Source organism: Moschus berezovskii, chromosome 2 (assembly GCF_049115385.1).
Source record: "Moschus berezovskii isolate FMDL1 chromosome 2, NW_MosBer_1.0, whole genome shotgun sequence".
In the NCBI taxonomy this organism is placed as follows: Eukaryota; Metazoa; Chordata; class Mammalia; order Artiodactyla; family Moschidae; genus Moschus; species Moschus berezovskii.
In genome coordinates, this window is record NC_142461.1 from 38,250,565 (window position 1) to 38,265,437 (window position 14,873).

At 40.3% G+C, this 14,873-nt stretch overlaps 1 protein-coding gene across 3 annotated transcripts in view; it reads left to right on the forward strand.

Moving 5' to 3' along the window:
• The window catches only part of LANCL1 (LanC like glutathione S-transferase 1), a 52,230-nt gene extending 38,124 nt beyond the window's left edge, over window positions 1–14,106 (forward strand). For all 3 annotated transcript variants that reach the window (XM_088827830.1, XM_055397510.2, XM_055397511.2), the window contains exons 7-10: window positions 2,923–3,105; window positions 9,761–9,937; window positions 10,380–10,452; window positions 11,050–14,106. In XM_088827830.1, the coding sequence (XP_088683956.1) occupies window positions 2,923–3,105; window positions 9,761–9,937; window positions 10,380–10,452; window positions 11,050–11,126 (510 nt within the window). In that variant the 3' untranslated portion in view covers window positions 11,127–14,106. The remainder of the gene's footprint in view (window positions 1–2,922; window positions 3,106–9,760; window positions 9,938–10,379; window positions 10,453–11,049) is intronic.
• Window positions 14,107–14,873: the final 767 nt, after the last annotated feature.

Here is a 14,873-nt window from a genome sequence, read left to right on the forward strand (position 1 = left end):
CAGCTCAGTTTTTTCATTCTGTCAACTGCTGCATCACTCTCTGGGTAATAACCTGGCCTAGATAAACAAGAGTAGTGCCTGCCAAGGGCTTCCCTGGTGCCTCAATGGTAAAGAACCTGCCTGCCAATGCAGGAGATACAGGTTCAATCTCTGGGTCAAGAAGATCCCCTGGAGAAGGAAATCACAACCCACTATAGAATTCTTGTCTGGGAAATCCCATAGACAGAGGAGCCTGGCAAGCTATAGTCCATGGGGTTGTAAAGAATCAGACACAATGCAATGACTAAACAACAACAGAGCTTGCCAAAGTGTATTTGAAGTGTATTAACATAAAAGGCACTGTGCTTTGAGATGATGTTTGATTTGTAGGTGACCACACTTGCCCACCTCATGCCACTTGTGCGGAGTAAGTGTTTTGACCTATTCTTCTATATGAAGTGCCCTCTGCTCTGCTCTTTCAGCAAATGCCTTGAATTAATACTGCTCCTCATTATAAGGCACAACCCGTTGAAAGAAGTTCCAGGAGTAAGAACAAAATCAGTAGAAAACAAGGAAGGATCTGCTGCCTAAAGCGCAGTTAGAGAGCAAAACTAAGGAGCCTTTTCAATGGATTTTGTATAATTTACCTGAAAAATAGCTGAATATGCCATGTTCCAAGGTTTCCCTGGTAGCTCAACTGGTAAAGAATCTGCCTGCAATGTGGGAGACCTGGGTTGAATCCCTGGTTTGGGAAGATCCCCTGGAGGAGGGCATGGCAACCCACTCCAGTATTCTTGCCTGGAGAATCCCCATGGACAGAGGAGCCTGGCAGGCTGTAGTCCAAGGGGTTGCAAAGAGTTAGATGTGACTGAGCGAGTAAGCACAGCATATGCCATGTTCAGCAGTTCTTTGGTGCTAATACTTTTGGGGGACATCAGCCAAAGCCAGATAGACCGAGGGCAAATAGAGTATTACAGCAAACATAACCTGGAAGGGGAAGTCAGAAGAGGGCTCCTCATGAGACCATCATTTCCAGGGGCTTGTCTAACTCTGCTGAAGGAGAAATTGGCACTTGTGCTTAAGAATAAGAATTCATGGCAAAAGAACACTGATTTTTAATGATGGTAAAGGTGCCCCCCCTCAATTTCCCAAACTACAGTGTAGTATAACGAAAAATGTTTCATTAATACGTTCAACAAGAGAACTTAGATGTAAATGCCCATAGCTGGTTGAGCAGCTGTAATAATGCCAAATCAAACTCCACCTGTCATTTCCCTGTAACTAAACAAGAACAGCAGAGCTGAAAAATAAAACCTCATTATTGCTTTGAATGCATAACCATACTTGGAGTGTTACTGGCAGTAAGAGACCAACGGTGACATTTATTCTGCACTTCTTAAATCAGAGTTTTATAATTAGGGGTTTTGACACTTTAAACTTAAATTCTTTTATTTTTCTGGCACACTTCCCTCACTGACTCTCTATTTCTAGAAGTAAATACAGATTCTTGAAAGTTTTCAGGAAAGAAGAACAACCTTGACGTGCCAAGATGAGTTAGAGTCATACATGTCAGTGACTGGATGGCCTCATGACCTTTCTTCGAAGCAGATCATCAGGACGTTTCTTACCCTCTGCTTCCATGTGTTTGGTTATAATAAGAAATCTGGAAACCCAAGTATTGCATTTTCCATTTGCACATTATTATCTATTTGAAATGATTTAATTTTTAATCCTCAAAGTCCATTCTGATAGGTGCATAAGTATCAACATAAAATGTAGTTTTTAGGCCATTTTGAGAACTTCTGCAAGTTTGAGGAGAATCCAGTCATTCAGCTCTTGCATTTTAAACTGCTCTTGAACAATATTCTTTGCATAAAGTGGAATCTGAGTGTGTCTACAGAACTCGGTGCATGTTCAGTGTCCATGAGAGCCTTGTGGTCAGTATCATCTCGTTCCCTGCCACCACTGCCTCCGGCCTGACTTCACAGCACTGCCTCCCTCCCACCCCAAATTCCCAGCCCCTGCCCGGCAAAGACAACACTGAATTTGTCGTTTAAAAGAAGTATGCAGTACACTGAATTAGGACCAGGACCAAAACTAAAAATTATATCAAAAGTAGAGGCTCATATGCCATATGGCACCAAATCCTGTAGTTCTGTTCGTTATTGTATCTAAATAAGTCTTCATAAGTATCAGTTCTAAATCTTTTGCAGACAGACTTAATCTAGAGTCACACCAACTGGGGATTTAGATCCTAGGTCTCCCAACTTGTTAGCATCTTCTTCTCTTGGAAGTATCACCCACCAGCATGCTAAATGGGCTTCACTGGTGGCTCAGTCGGTGAAGAATCCGCTTGTAATGCAGGAGACCCAGGTCTGATACCTGGGTCGGGAAGATTCCCTGCAGAAGGAAATGACAACCCACTCCAGTATTCTTGCCTAGGAAATCCCATGGACAGAGGGGCCTGATGGGCTACAGTCCATGGGGTCTCAGAGTTGGACACGATTTAGCGACTAAACTACCACCTCTACTACTTTAGATGACAGTTGTACCTGATTTGTCTAATACATCTCTTTGTGGTCCTTAAAGTGTGTTTAAGGTACTAAGACCTTAGGAAACTTCTCTTAGCTCACATTCTTAAGCATTGGCTTTGGAAATTTTTATATGTATCTAGATAAAAATAAATATTGAAAATAATATGTATATAAGGTTCCATATGTAAATCGATTGCCTAATTTTGGTTTGTGCCAGTAGGTGAAAAAACTGGCTCGAATCCAAAACCATTTAATGACTTCCAATTCATTTTGGTCATCTTTTCCTCTCTTTTTAAACACATCCCTGAGCAAAGTGTCTGACAGGACTGAGTGACTTACACTTTCACTTTGAGCATTAAGAAGGACTGTTTGTTTCAGTAAAATTAATAATTCCCATTCTTGTTTTTAGCCCAGCCTTCAAGTGAGCCATGCGAAGCTACATAATTTGGTCAAGCCCAGTGTAGACTATGTCTGCCAACTGAAATTCCCTTCAGGCAATTACCCTCCTTGTGTGGACGACAGTCGTGATCTGCTAGTCCACTGGTGCCACGGTGCTCCCGGGGTAATGTACATGCTCATTCAGGCCTATAAGGTAATATGAATTTTCTCATTTTTAGAAATAAGTTAGCAAACAGAATATAAAATTCTATCACCTTAATTAGTTTTCTGTATAATTCTTCAAGGATCCATAGACAAACCACTTGTTGGACATGAACTCACTTGGCTATATGAATTATAATTCATTCTCAGAGTATCCATTTATACCATAACACACATTATTTCACAGAACAAGGAACCGCTTCACTGATGGGTAGAGTAGCCAGGATCTATAGTATTAGTGGCAAAGACAAGATAAATATCCCAGGAGCTCAATTAAAAATAGAAAGGATTCTCCCTGGACATTGCTGGTGGCAATATAAAATGGTACAGCTACTATAGAAAGCAGTTTGGCAGTTCATCAAAAAATTATACACAGGATTAAACATATGCTCAAGCAATTCCACTCCTTGGTATATACCCAAAAGAAGCGAAACTGAGGTTTCAAACAGATATATGTACAACAGTGTTCCCTAGCAGCATTGTTCACAGTAGCCAAAAAGTGGAAACAATCAGCGTGTACATGCAACAGAATATGATTTATCCCTAAAAAAGAATTAACTTCTGATCCATACTACAACATGCATGAACCTTGAAAACATGCCAAGTGAAACACGCCAGAAACAAAAGGGCAGATCAGTATGACTCCACTTACATGCTGTGATGGTTAATGTGAGATATATAAAGTAGGCATATTCATAGTGAGAGAGTAGAGTAAAAGTTACCAAGGGCTAGCAGAGTGAGAATGATTACTTCACGGGTACAGAGTTTCTGTTTGGGATGTTGAAAAGGTTTTGGAAATAGATAGTGGTGATGGTTGTTTTAACAAATATCAGTACAGTTCAGTTGATTAGTCATGTCCGACTCTGCAAACCCATGCTTTGCAGCACGCCAGCCTTCCTTGTCCATCACCAACTCCTGGAGCCTATTCAAACTCATGTCCATCGCGTCAGTGATGCCATCCAACCATCTCATCCTCTGTCGTCCCCTTTTCCTCCTGCTTTCAATCTTTTCCAGCATCAGGGTCTTTTCCAGTGACTCAGTTCTTGGCATCAGGGGGCCAAAGTATTGGATCTTCAGCATCAGTCCTTCCAATGAATATTCAGGACTGATTTCCTTTAGGATGGACTGGTTGAATCTCCTTGCAGTCCAAGGGACTCTCAAGAGTCTTCTCCAACACCACAGTTCAAAAGCATCCATTCTTCGGCGCTCAGCTTTCTTTAGAGTCCAGCTCTCACATCCATACATGACTACTGGAAAATGCGTAGCTTTGACTGGACGGACTTTCGTTGGTAAAATAATGTCTCTGCTTTCTAATATGCTGTCTAGGTTGGTCATAGCTTTTCTTCCAAGGAGCAAGCATCTTGAAATTTCATGGCTGCAGTCACCACCTGCAGTGATTTTGGAGTCCAGAAAAATAAAGTCTCTCAGTGTCTCCATTGCTTCCCCGTCTATTTGCCATGAAGTGATGGGATCATCACTTCATGAACTAAGATGCCATGATCTTAATTTTCTGAATGTTGAGTTTTAAGCCAACTTTTTCACTCTCCTCTTCGACTTTAACCAAGACACTCTTTAGTTCTTCACTTTCTGCCATAAGGGTGGTTTCATCTGCATATTGAGGTTATTGATATTTCTCCTGGCAATCTTGATTCCAGCTTGGGCTTCAGCCAGCCCAGCATTTCACATGATGTACTCTGCATATAAGTTAAATAGCAGGGTAACAATATACAGCCTTGACATACTCCTTTCCCGATTTGGAACCAGTCTGTTGTTCCCAGTCTGTTGTTCCATGTCCAGTTCTAACAGTTGCTTCCTGACCTGCATACGGATTTCACAGGAAGCAGGTCAGGTGTTCTGGTATTCCCATCTATTTAAGAATTTTCTACAGTTTGTTGTGATCCACACAGTCAAAGGCTTTGGCATAGTCAGTAAAGCAAAAGTGGATGTTTTTCTGGAACTCTCTTGCTTTTTTGATGATCCAACGGATGTTGGCAATTTAATCTCTGGTTCCTGTGCCTTTTCTAAAACTAGCTTGAACATCTGAAAGTTTACGGTTCACGTAATGTTGAAGTCTGGCTTGGAGAATTTTGAGCATTACTTTGCTATTGTGTGAGATGAGTGCATTTATGTGGTAGTTTGAACATTCTTTGGCATTGCCTTTCTTTGGGATTGGAATGAAGACTCAAAATGCAAAATTTGCTGGCATACTGCGTGCAGCACTTTCACAGCATCATCTTTTAGGATTTGAAATCACTCAGCTGGAATTCCATCACCTCCACTAGTTTTGTTCATAGTGATGCTTCCTAAAGCCCACTTGACTTCACATTCCAGGATGTCTGGCTCTAGGTGAATGATCGTACCATCGTGATTATCTAGGTCCTGAAGATCTTTTTGGTACAGTTCTTCTGTGTATTCTTGCCACCTCTTCTTAATATCTTCTGCTTCTGTTAGGTCCATACCATTTCTGTCCTTTATTGTGCTCATCTTTGCATGAAATGTTCCCTTGGTATCTCTGATTTTCTTGAAGAGATCTCTAGTCTTTCCCATTCTATTGTTTTCCTCTATTTCTTTGCATTCATCACCAAGGAAGGCTTTCTTATCTCTCCTTGATATTCTTTGGAACTCTGCATTCAAATGGGTATATCTTTCCTTTTCTCCTTTGCTTTTAGCTTCTCTTCTTTTCTCAGCTATTTGTAAGGCCTCCTCAGACAACCATTTTGCCTTTTTGCATTTCTTTTTCTTTGGGATGGTCTTGATCACTGCCTCTTGTACAGTGTCACAAACCTCTGTCCATAGTTCTTCAGGCATTCTATCAGTTCTAATCCCTTGAATCTATTTGTCACTTTCACTGTATAATCATAAGGGGTTTGATATAGGTCATACCTGAATGGTCTAGTGGATTTCCCTACTTTCTTCAATTTCAGTCTGAATTTGGCAAATAGGAGTTCATGATCTGAGCCACAGTCAGCTCCTGGTCTTGTTTTTGCTGACTGTATAGAGCTTCTCCATCTTTGGCTGCAAAGAACATAATCAATCTGATTTCAGTCTTGACCATCTGGTGATGTCCATGTGTAGAGTCTTCCCTTGTGTTGTTGGAAGAGGGTGTTTGCTATGACCAGTGCAATCCCTTGGCAAAACTCTATTAGCCTTTGACCTGCTTCTTTGTATTCCACGGTCAAATTTGCCTATTACTCCAGGTAGCTCTTGACTTCCAACTTTTGCATTCCAGACCCTATAACGAAGAGGACATCTTTTTTTTGGTGTTAGTTCTAGTAGGTCTTATAGGAATTCATAGAACCATTCAACTTCAGCTTCTTCAGCATTACTGGTCAGAGCATAGACTTGGATTACCATTATATTGAATGGTTTGCCTTGGAAACGAACAGAGATCATTACTCGTTTTTGAGACTGCATCCAAGTACTGCCTTCTGGACTCTTTTTGGACTGTGATGGCTATTCCGTTTCTTCTAAGGGATTCCTGCCCACAAGCAGTAGTAGATATAATGGTCATCTGAGTTAAATTCACCCACTCCAGTTCATTTTAGTTCATTGATTCCTAAAATGTCGATGTTCACTCTTGCCATCTCCTGTTTGACCACTTCCACTTTGCCTTGATTCATAGACCTAACATTCAAGGTTCCTATGCAATATTACTCTTTACAGCATCGGACTTTACTTCCATCACCCTTCACATCCACAATTGGGTGGTGTTTTTGTTTTGGCTCCATCTCTTCATTCTTTCTGGAGTTATTTCTCCATCTTTCTCCAGTAGCATATTGGGCACCTACCAACCTGGGAAGAGTTCATCTTTCAGTGTCCTATCTTTTTGCCTTTTCATACCATTCATGGGGTTCTCAGGGCAAGAATACTGAAGTGGTTTGCCATTCTCTTCTCCAGTGGACCACATTTTGTCAGAACTCTCCACCATGATCTATCCATCTTAGGTGGCCCTACATGGCATGACTCATAGTTCCATTGAGCTAGACCAGGCTGTGGTCCATGTGATCAGATTGGTTAGTTTTCTGTGATTGTGGTTTTCAGTCTGTCTGCCCTCTGATGGAGAAGCATAAGAGGCTTATGGAAGCTTCCTGAAGGGAGAGACTAACTGGGGGGGAAACTGGGTCTTGTTCTGATGGGCGGGTCCATGCTCAGTAAATCTTTAATCCAGTTTTCTGTTGGTGTGTTCCCTCTCTATTGCTTGACCTGAGGCCACACTATGGTGAAGGTAGTGAAGATAATGGTGACCTCCTTCAAAAGGTTCCATGCGGGCACCGCTGCACTCAGTGCCCCCAACCCTGCCGCAGGCCACTGCCAACCCACACCTCTGCCGGAGACTCCTGGACACTCATGGGCATGTCTGGGTCAGTTTCTTGTGGAATCACTGCTCCTTTCTCCTGGGTACTGGTGCGCACAAGATTTTATTTGTGCCCTCCAAGAGTCTCTTTCCCCAATCCTGTGTAAGTTCTGGTAGTTCTATGGTGGGGTTACTGGCAACCTCTTCCAAGAGGGCTTATGCCATACCCAAGTCTGCTGTACCCAGAGCCCCTGCCCCTGCAGCAGGCTACTGCTGACCCGTACCTCCTCAGGAGACACTCAGACACAGTTCTGGCTCAGTCTCTGTGGGTTGGGCGTGTGTTTTGTGCCCTTCCCAGATCTGGGCAGCTCAGACGACCAGTTTCTTGGTGAGTGCACTGTCCTAGGTGGGCCATGCGTCTTAATCACCTCCCTGGTCCCGGCCACTTGGTTTCCCAGGTGTGCCATGAGAGCACCGTCTCAGATGTGCTGTGTGTCTCCTCTGGACACCTGATCTCAGGCTGTGACCCTCCTGGCAGGTGTCAGTCATCCAGAATCTCAGGAAGATTTGGTTAGCAGCTGGGAGCCTGCTCAGTTTGTTGGAGGATGCCATCTCTGTGGCTGAGATTGCAGCAGCCTCTTGCCTTCTGGCTCAAGGCGGGGAGGGGCTGGTGTGCAGGGTGCTAGCTCTCCTTTGGTATTCCCTCAATCCTTTGTTCTGTGAGCAGGCCAGACTGTGCATTAGGTGTTAGGTTACAGCCTTTCATGGGAAAGTTCTTTTCCACAGTTGCAGTTAGGCATGTATTCTGTGGTTGGTTGGTTTGTTTTTTTCTCCTGGTTATGTTGCTTTCTGAGATTGCAAAACTCCCCACAGACCCGCCTGTGAGAGGATTTCCTACTATATGGAAACTTCTCCTTCACTACTCCCTCCCCAGGACAGGTCTCCGTCCCTAACTCTTTTGTCTCTCTTTTTGTCTATTATATTTTGTCCTACCTCCTTTCAAAAAGAATGGGCTGCCTTTCTGGACGCCTGGTATCCTCCACCAGTGTTCAGAAGTTGTTTTGTGGAAGTTGCTCAGCATTCAAATGATCTTTTGATGAATTTGTGGGGGACAAAGTGGTCTCCCCGTCCTATTCTTTCACCATCTTGAAACAACACAGGAGCTGTAATTAATGCCATTGAATTGTCCACTTTAAATGATTAAAATGGTAACTTTCATGCATATATTTTACCATAATTTTTAAAATGCAAGTATCACTTCTAAAAAAGCATGTTATGACAGAGCCATAATCAAAGAAGCAAAGGTTTTCATTTGAGGGGGGAAAAAATAGAAGTAAACCAAGATATCGATGTTCATTGGTATGTGTTCTACAAATTACAATTTTATAGACTCTGAATAGTCTCTGGCATCTTATGGTCTGAATAAGCTCTAAACTGTCTTGCTCTACTTTATACTGCAATGAGATATTAAAAATACCTACTCAGAAAATATTTCTCAGGAATTCCCTGGCAGTCCAGTGGTTGAGACTGTGTCCTACTGCAGAGATGGGTTCAGTCCCTGGTTGGGGAACTAAAATCCCACAAGCTACATGGCACGGGAAACAAATACACACACACATACACACACATATGTTTTTCACATCTTTAATCAAGAGTTAGGAGGTCATGATGCATCTCAATTTTTCTGACAAAGTATAGTGTTTTATAATCAAGTTTATAAAGAGTTTCTTCTCCAAGGTATAAAGAAACTTTCTAATAGTGAAGAGCATCATTGTTACAGAGAAGATAAGTGTTTATCCTTTGCAAAGTGGCTAAGGATAATAGCAAGTTGCAAGTAAATAAGGCTACTTCACCAGTAACATTCAGGTATACAAACACCATGGCTCCATGATAAAGAATCCATCTGCCAATGCAGGAGACATGGGTTTGATCCCTGGATTGGGAAGATCCCCTGGAAAAGGAAATGGCAACTCACTCCAGCATTCTTATGTAGGAAATTCCATGGACAGAGGATCCTGGTGGGCTGCAGTCCATGGTGTCACAGAGAGTCCGAAAAGACTTAGCAATTAAAAAACAGCAACGACACAAACACACATGCATATAAAAATTAGATCATATGGACAAGGTCATGTGCAGTTATGTATTTAAAAACAAAAAGCTAGTGAATTATTGTAAGTTTTCCCAACCAATTTAACATATCTCTGTGTCTCTGAATTCTTTACTCTTTCTTACTAAGCCACCTCCCTTTCTCTTCCTCCCTTTTCCCACCTCCTTTTCTCTCCTATCAGGAAGGAAGGTCAACAGAAGTGTCTTTTATATCCCTTATAATAACCTCTGTCCCTTGACTCTGCAGGTGTTCAAAGAAGAACGGTATCTCAATGATGCCTATCAGTGTGCGGATGTGATCTGGCAGTACGGCTTGCTGAAGAAGGGGTATGGGCTGTGCCACGGCACTGCAGGGAATGCCTACGCCTTCCTGTCACTGTACAGCCTCACGCAGGATGCGAAGTACCTGTACAGGGCCTGTAAGGTAGGATTCAGGACCGCCGAACAGCACACCTTTGCCCAGGAGGTTATAGAAGTGGCTCGGTTATAGAAGTGGCTCTGGTTAATCTGATTCAATTCATTTATTTTTTTAAACCGTAAGTCTATAGAACAAACACAGTTTAAGAAAAACCATTCAATTGAATTAGGTTTTTTTTTTTTTTTTTTTTTAAGGATATAATTCTACTCAACAGCATTGGCAGGGGATATTGTGTTGCTGGGAGCTGTAAGGTGGTTTTGTTCCTTTCTTCTTTGATAACCAAGGGGACGTGACTCAGAAGCTCATTAAATTCCTCCCATGCTTTGGAGTTTCTTTTAAGACCATCCATTTCTCTGGGTTAAACCCTTTCTTAGAGACAACTACTGTCAAACTTTTAGCAGTCTCTAGAAGAAATCATTTCAATAATTTAAGTTGGTCTCATTTTCAGTTTGCTGAATGGTGCTTAGATTATGGAGAACACGGATGCCGGACACCAGATACCCCCTTCTCCCTCTTTGAAGGTATTTTCCACACATTACTTATTTGCCTTATAATATCACCATCCACTTCTCTGCTTAGTAATATGTTTCATTTTATCAACAAATTAATTTTATAGTTACTTCTTAAACTACTTCTTTATTTCCTAATATGATAACTCAGTATTAAAAATCCATTAACACCCAGACCACCGTGGATCCAATAGTAGTAATTATGTTGACTGCTGTTTATGGAGCCAGGCACATGCTAGGCATTTTGTAGATGTCATCATAAATCGTCTCATCAGAAATATGTATTATTATCCTCATGTCATAGATGAGATCTCTGAGGCTCAGACAGGTAAGTGGGGCCATGATGAAGGAGCTCACATATGGTAGATGGTAGGGCCGTGCCTTAAACCAGTCTGGCTCCACTCTCCCTCCTGTGTTCTACCTGCATAAAGAGGCTGGGCACCTTACTAGTGATTCCCTCTACTGAGCTGCAACATATAAAAACAGACACCTACTTCATTTAAATCATATAAATTATATCGTCATGTTGTTTATGCTGCAAAATGAAGCCACTCTATAAAAAATATCATCTTTTGGTGTAATAACTTTTGACTCTTTCTTTTCCTTCAGGAATGGCTGGAACAATATATTTCTTGGCTGACCTCCTAGTGCCCACAAAAGCCAGGTTCCCTGCATTTGAACTGTAAAAGGAAAGTTCCCCCTCTGCGACTCACTGCATGAACCTGTTATCAAACTCAAACCGTAGCTAAAGCAACAATAGAGTCAAGCTCTGTATGTAATTTAGTTGACTGTTTTTTCAGAATATGTCTTTAAGTTCGGTTCCTTTTTGTTATTGATTTTTATTTTAAAACATCCAAGGAAATCTTAAGTAACTTCAGTTTCTTCTAAAGGGAAGGTAGGTGATATGTATAGTATTTTAAGGGCATATATGTATATATTTCAGAACTTAGGGACAATTGTATTCTTACTTAAGCTTATGAATATGATCATCTGTTACTGTTCTAAAAATATTTAAAAGAAACTAAATGTAGATAAAGACATGCTTCTTGTTTGATATTGCCCTCCACCTCTTCTCTTTAGTATTTTAATAACAGTTTTATGACTTTGCTTTTCTCTAAGCGATTGATTATGAAAGGGGACAAAATTTGTAAAAGTTGTCAACTGGGCTAGGGACCTAAACACCATTTTTCAAATTCACAATCTATCTAAACTAGAGATAAACATACTTTTAAATTTGCCCCTTTTAGGGGAGCATTCAGGCTCTATAATCCAACGCCTTTATCAAAAACTTCTAAAATGGGGTAGTCGTTATATGAAAATTATGATTTGATGGTTATTTCAAGATAAGCTAACAGAAAGTTTGTTTTTTCCAGATAAGCTAATATGTTTTGAAATTACTAAATATAAATGTGTTTCTTCTTTGGAATTAGTAAGATCAGGAAATGAGATTTCTATGTGTGAATATATTATGGCCCAGAATTTGAGTCCACCCTTTCTGACTGACCTTCTAAACTTTAACTTGTGTTTTACTTATCTTGCAAAGACTATGCTTGTAAAGTGTTCCCTGCTTGGTACAAGCCATAAGATATTTTCCTTCCTGTCTATCTAGATGTTGGTCTTTTCAATAAATAGTCGAGCATTCTACTTGTTTAAAGAGGGGGAGGGATGCTATATGGCAGAATCGCTAAGTTTTTGATAGAAATGCTGTTTATTGAGACAGTATTACCCAGTGATCATTCTTAGAACAAATGGCTTTTGTCTGTTTGCATACTCTAGGCTTTAACACTCATCAATTTCTGAGCCCTCAGGACCGGTTATTTATATAGTAGGTGAAGAATTCCTGGTGCTTTAAATTCCGTACCAATGTTTTGACTTATCAGCTCCCATTCCTCCTCCTTCCACTGCTGATTTTCCCAGGCTTGTTTTAACTTTTCTATATATATCCACTGATTTTGAAACATTTCGCCACTTTAAAAAACAGGGTCTAAGAATTTTAAATGTGCCGATTTCACAGCTCTCTCGATCACAAAAATATGCTATTTTTAACTGGAACTTTGAACCAAATTCCCACTGAGTGTATGTTGGTTCCTGTGGGTAGAAATCCCCTATTATTTTCCATGTAGCACCAAAATAGCTAATATTGTTGGAAACTGCCTGACGCTTTAAAGGCTAATGACAGCGAGATCTAAGACACAGTTCACTGGCTCAGTTCCCAGGATTAGCTTATTCTGTGACTTGTGTTAGTCAGGACAACCTTGTGCTTCTCAGATTTTGAAGTGCTGCTGGTAAGCTGTGTGCCAGCTTTGCCTTTCTCGTGAGCATGAGCATTTCACGTCAAAGGTGTCAGCATTCACTATAAAGCTAATTTGCCTTTGGATGGGTGTCCAACTTGAAGGAATAGAGCCCGTATGGTTTAGTTAAATGTCTTACTATACTCTACCTGCACTTTTAGCTACTATAATTACTAACCAAGGGAAAAAGAACAAAAAACACTTTCTACTAACCAGAGGACACCGATAACAGTGCTTCACCAAACATCTTAATTAGTTTAACTCCAGGAAGACATCAAAGCAAGGAGAAGAACATTTTGAATAAGATTCTTGTTTGTATTTGGATTACAGTTTACCTACTGCCATCCATTAGCAAATTTATCAATATTGACATGATTAAGTTATCAATTATTAAACAGACAAGATTTTATACTTGTGCCATTGTTTGTTTTATTTATATTTACGAGCTCAGAAAGTTTGATAGGATTTTAAACTCAGGCAAAGGGTATAAAACTCAGACTAATAATGTAACACCATGGTAGAATGAAATTTTATACTAGTTTTCTTAGTTTTGAAAGGAAGAGGCATCATTTCAGTTCTGTTTCTGTTATATCATTTTTCCCTCAGATATTTTTCTCTTTGTTAAAAAAGCAAAACAAAATGAAAAACTTCTCACAATTGCTTTCCAGAAAACTCAGTAGTATCTTTTGTCTCTATGTAAAAACTAAGTAGTAAAACCTTAAAACTGTGTCAGGCAGTATTCATTTATCCTCTCGTGTGTTTCTGTGAATGTCACATCAATTATTTACATCAATCCTATTGATCTGTGGTCCCATCAAGAAGTCAGTCTTTAATCCTTAGAGTCATTTGACTCCCTTTTCATCTTTGATGTCAGTTCCAATTATTTGGCATCAAAAGCCTTCATGGTAGGTAGAGTTTTAGGTAAAAGTGGCCATTTTCTCTCTTTTATTACAGCGTCCCTGCATAACTTAATTGAGAGATATGCTTTGCTCATATGTCCTCATGTTAATTTGTGTCTGATTTTATAATGCCTTGCCTTCTCTTGACTGAGTTTGAAATACACAATGAGGAGAGTGAACATTTATTCATCTACTCTTTCAGCCACTTGAACTCATTTGTAGTCCTCCTTTATTCATGCCAAATTCTGTCTCCAGTGCTACCCACCCTAAATAGGTCAGAGCACCCCACTTCTGTGTTGTTAAGCTATAGAAGAACTGTTTCTCTCCTACAGGTACAAAACAAAGCGTTTGGGATATTCAGGAATCCTACACCAATGTTACATTGCCATTTATTGGAAAGGGCTGGAATTGTATGTATTTCTATGTTCTATAAAGGATTTAACGTACTGGTTCTCAATAAAATTTTATGACGACCATACATTGTCATGTGCTTCTTGTTTGCTCTGGTTTAAACTTAAGAAATATTTTCTTTCAGTGGTAAATGATGGCTTTTTCTTTATACTCATTCCCTAGGACTTGCTGCTGACTTTTTCTTCATTGTTGAGTCAAACAAGATTTGAAATACTTTATGAATATAAAGATTTATTAGAGGAAAACATTTTAAAATCTGATCATTAATAGAATTAAGAAGAATCTACTAGGCTTCAAGCAGGGCAGTATATTAACCGTCCCATACGTATGAGAATCCACCCTGTGATTAATAAAAGTCTCATTCTAGAAATTGATTTCTCTGCTGACCAGTTCTGAAGGGAACTTTGAATGGAGGGGGAGATTAAATGAGGCATAATTATAAAATGTATGTACAGAGGTTGGAAAGGAGTTCTGCTCAGTCACCTGGCATGCCTGTACTACTTCCTTTCATGACTCAGCCATTTAGTGTCACTTAGCACACCAGAATTTGCCAAATTATAAAATACATGTTTCCATCCCCAAGTTATGTTTTGTTCCCTGTACCTCTAATTAAAATGCCCTTCATTCCCCTTGTCTATCGTTTGAATGACTTATATTACTAAGGCTAAATTCAGTTATTTTTATTTTGCTCCTTTGATCAAATGAAGGTAGAGATGAGGGCACCCCATCTTTAGATGTGGGCACAGTGCTGTGGAGAGGAAGGTGCTTTGCAGAGGCCACCTAGAGACTCCAAAGTGATGTGTGGAGCATTCCCCCTACCTCTTCACAAGAT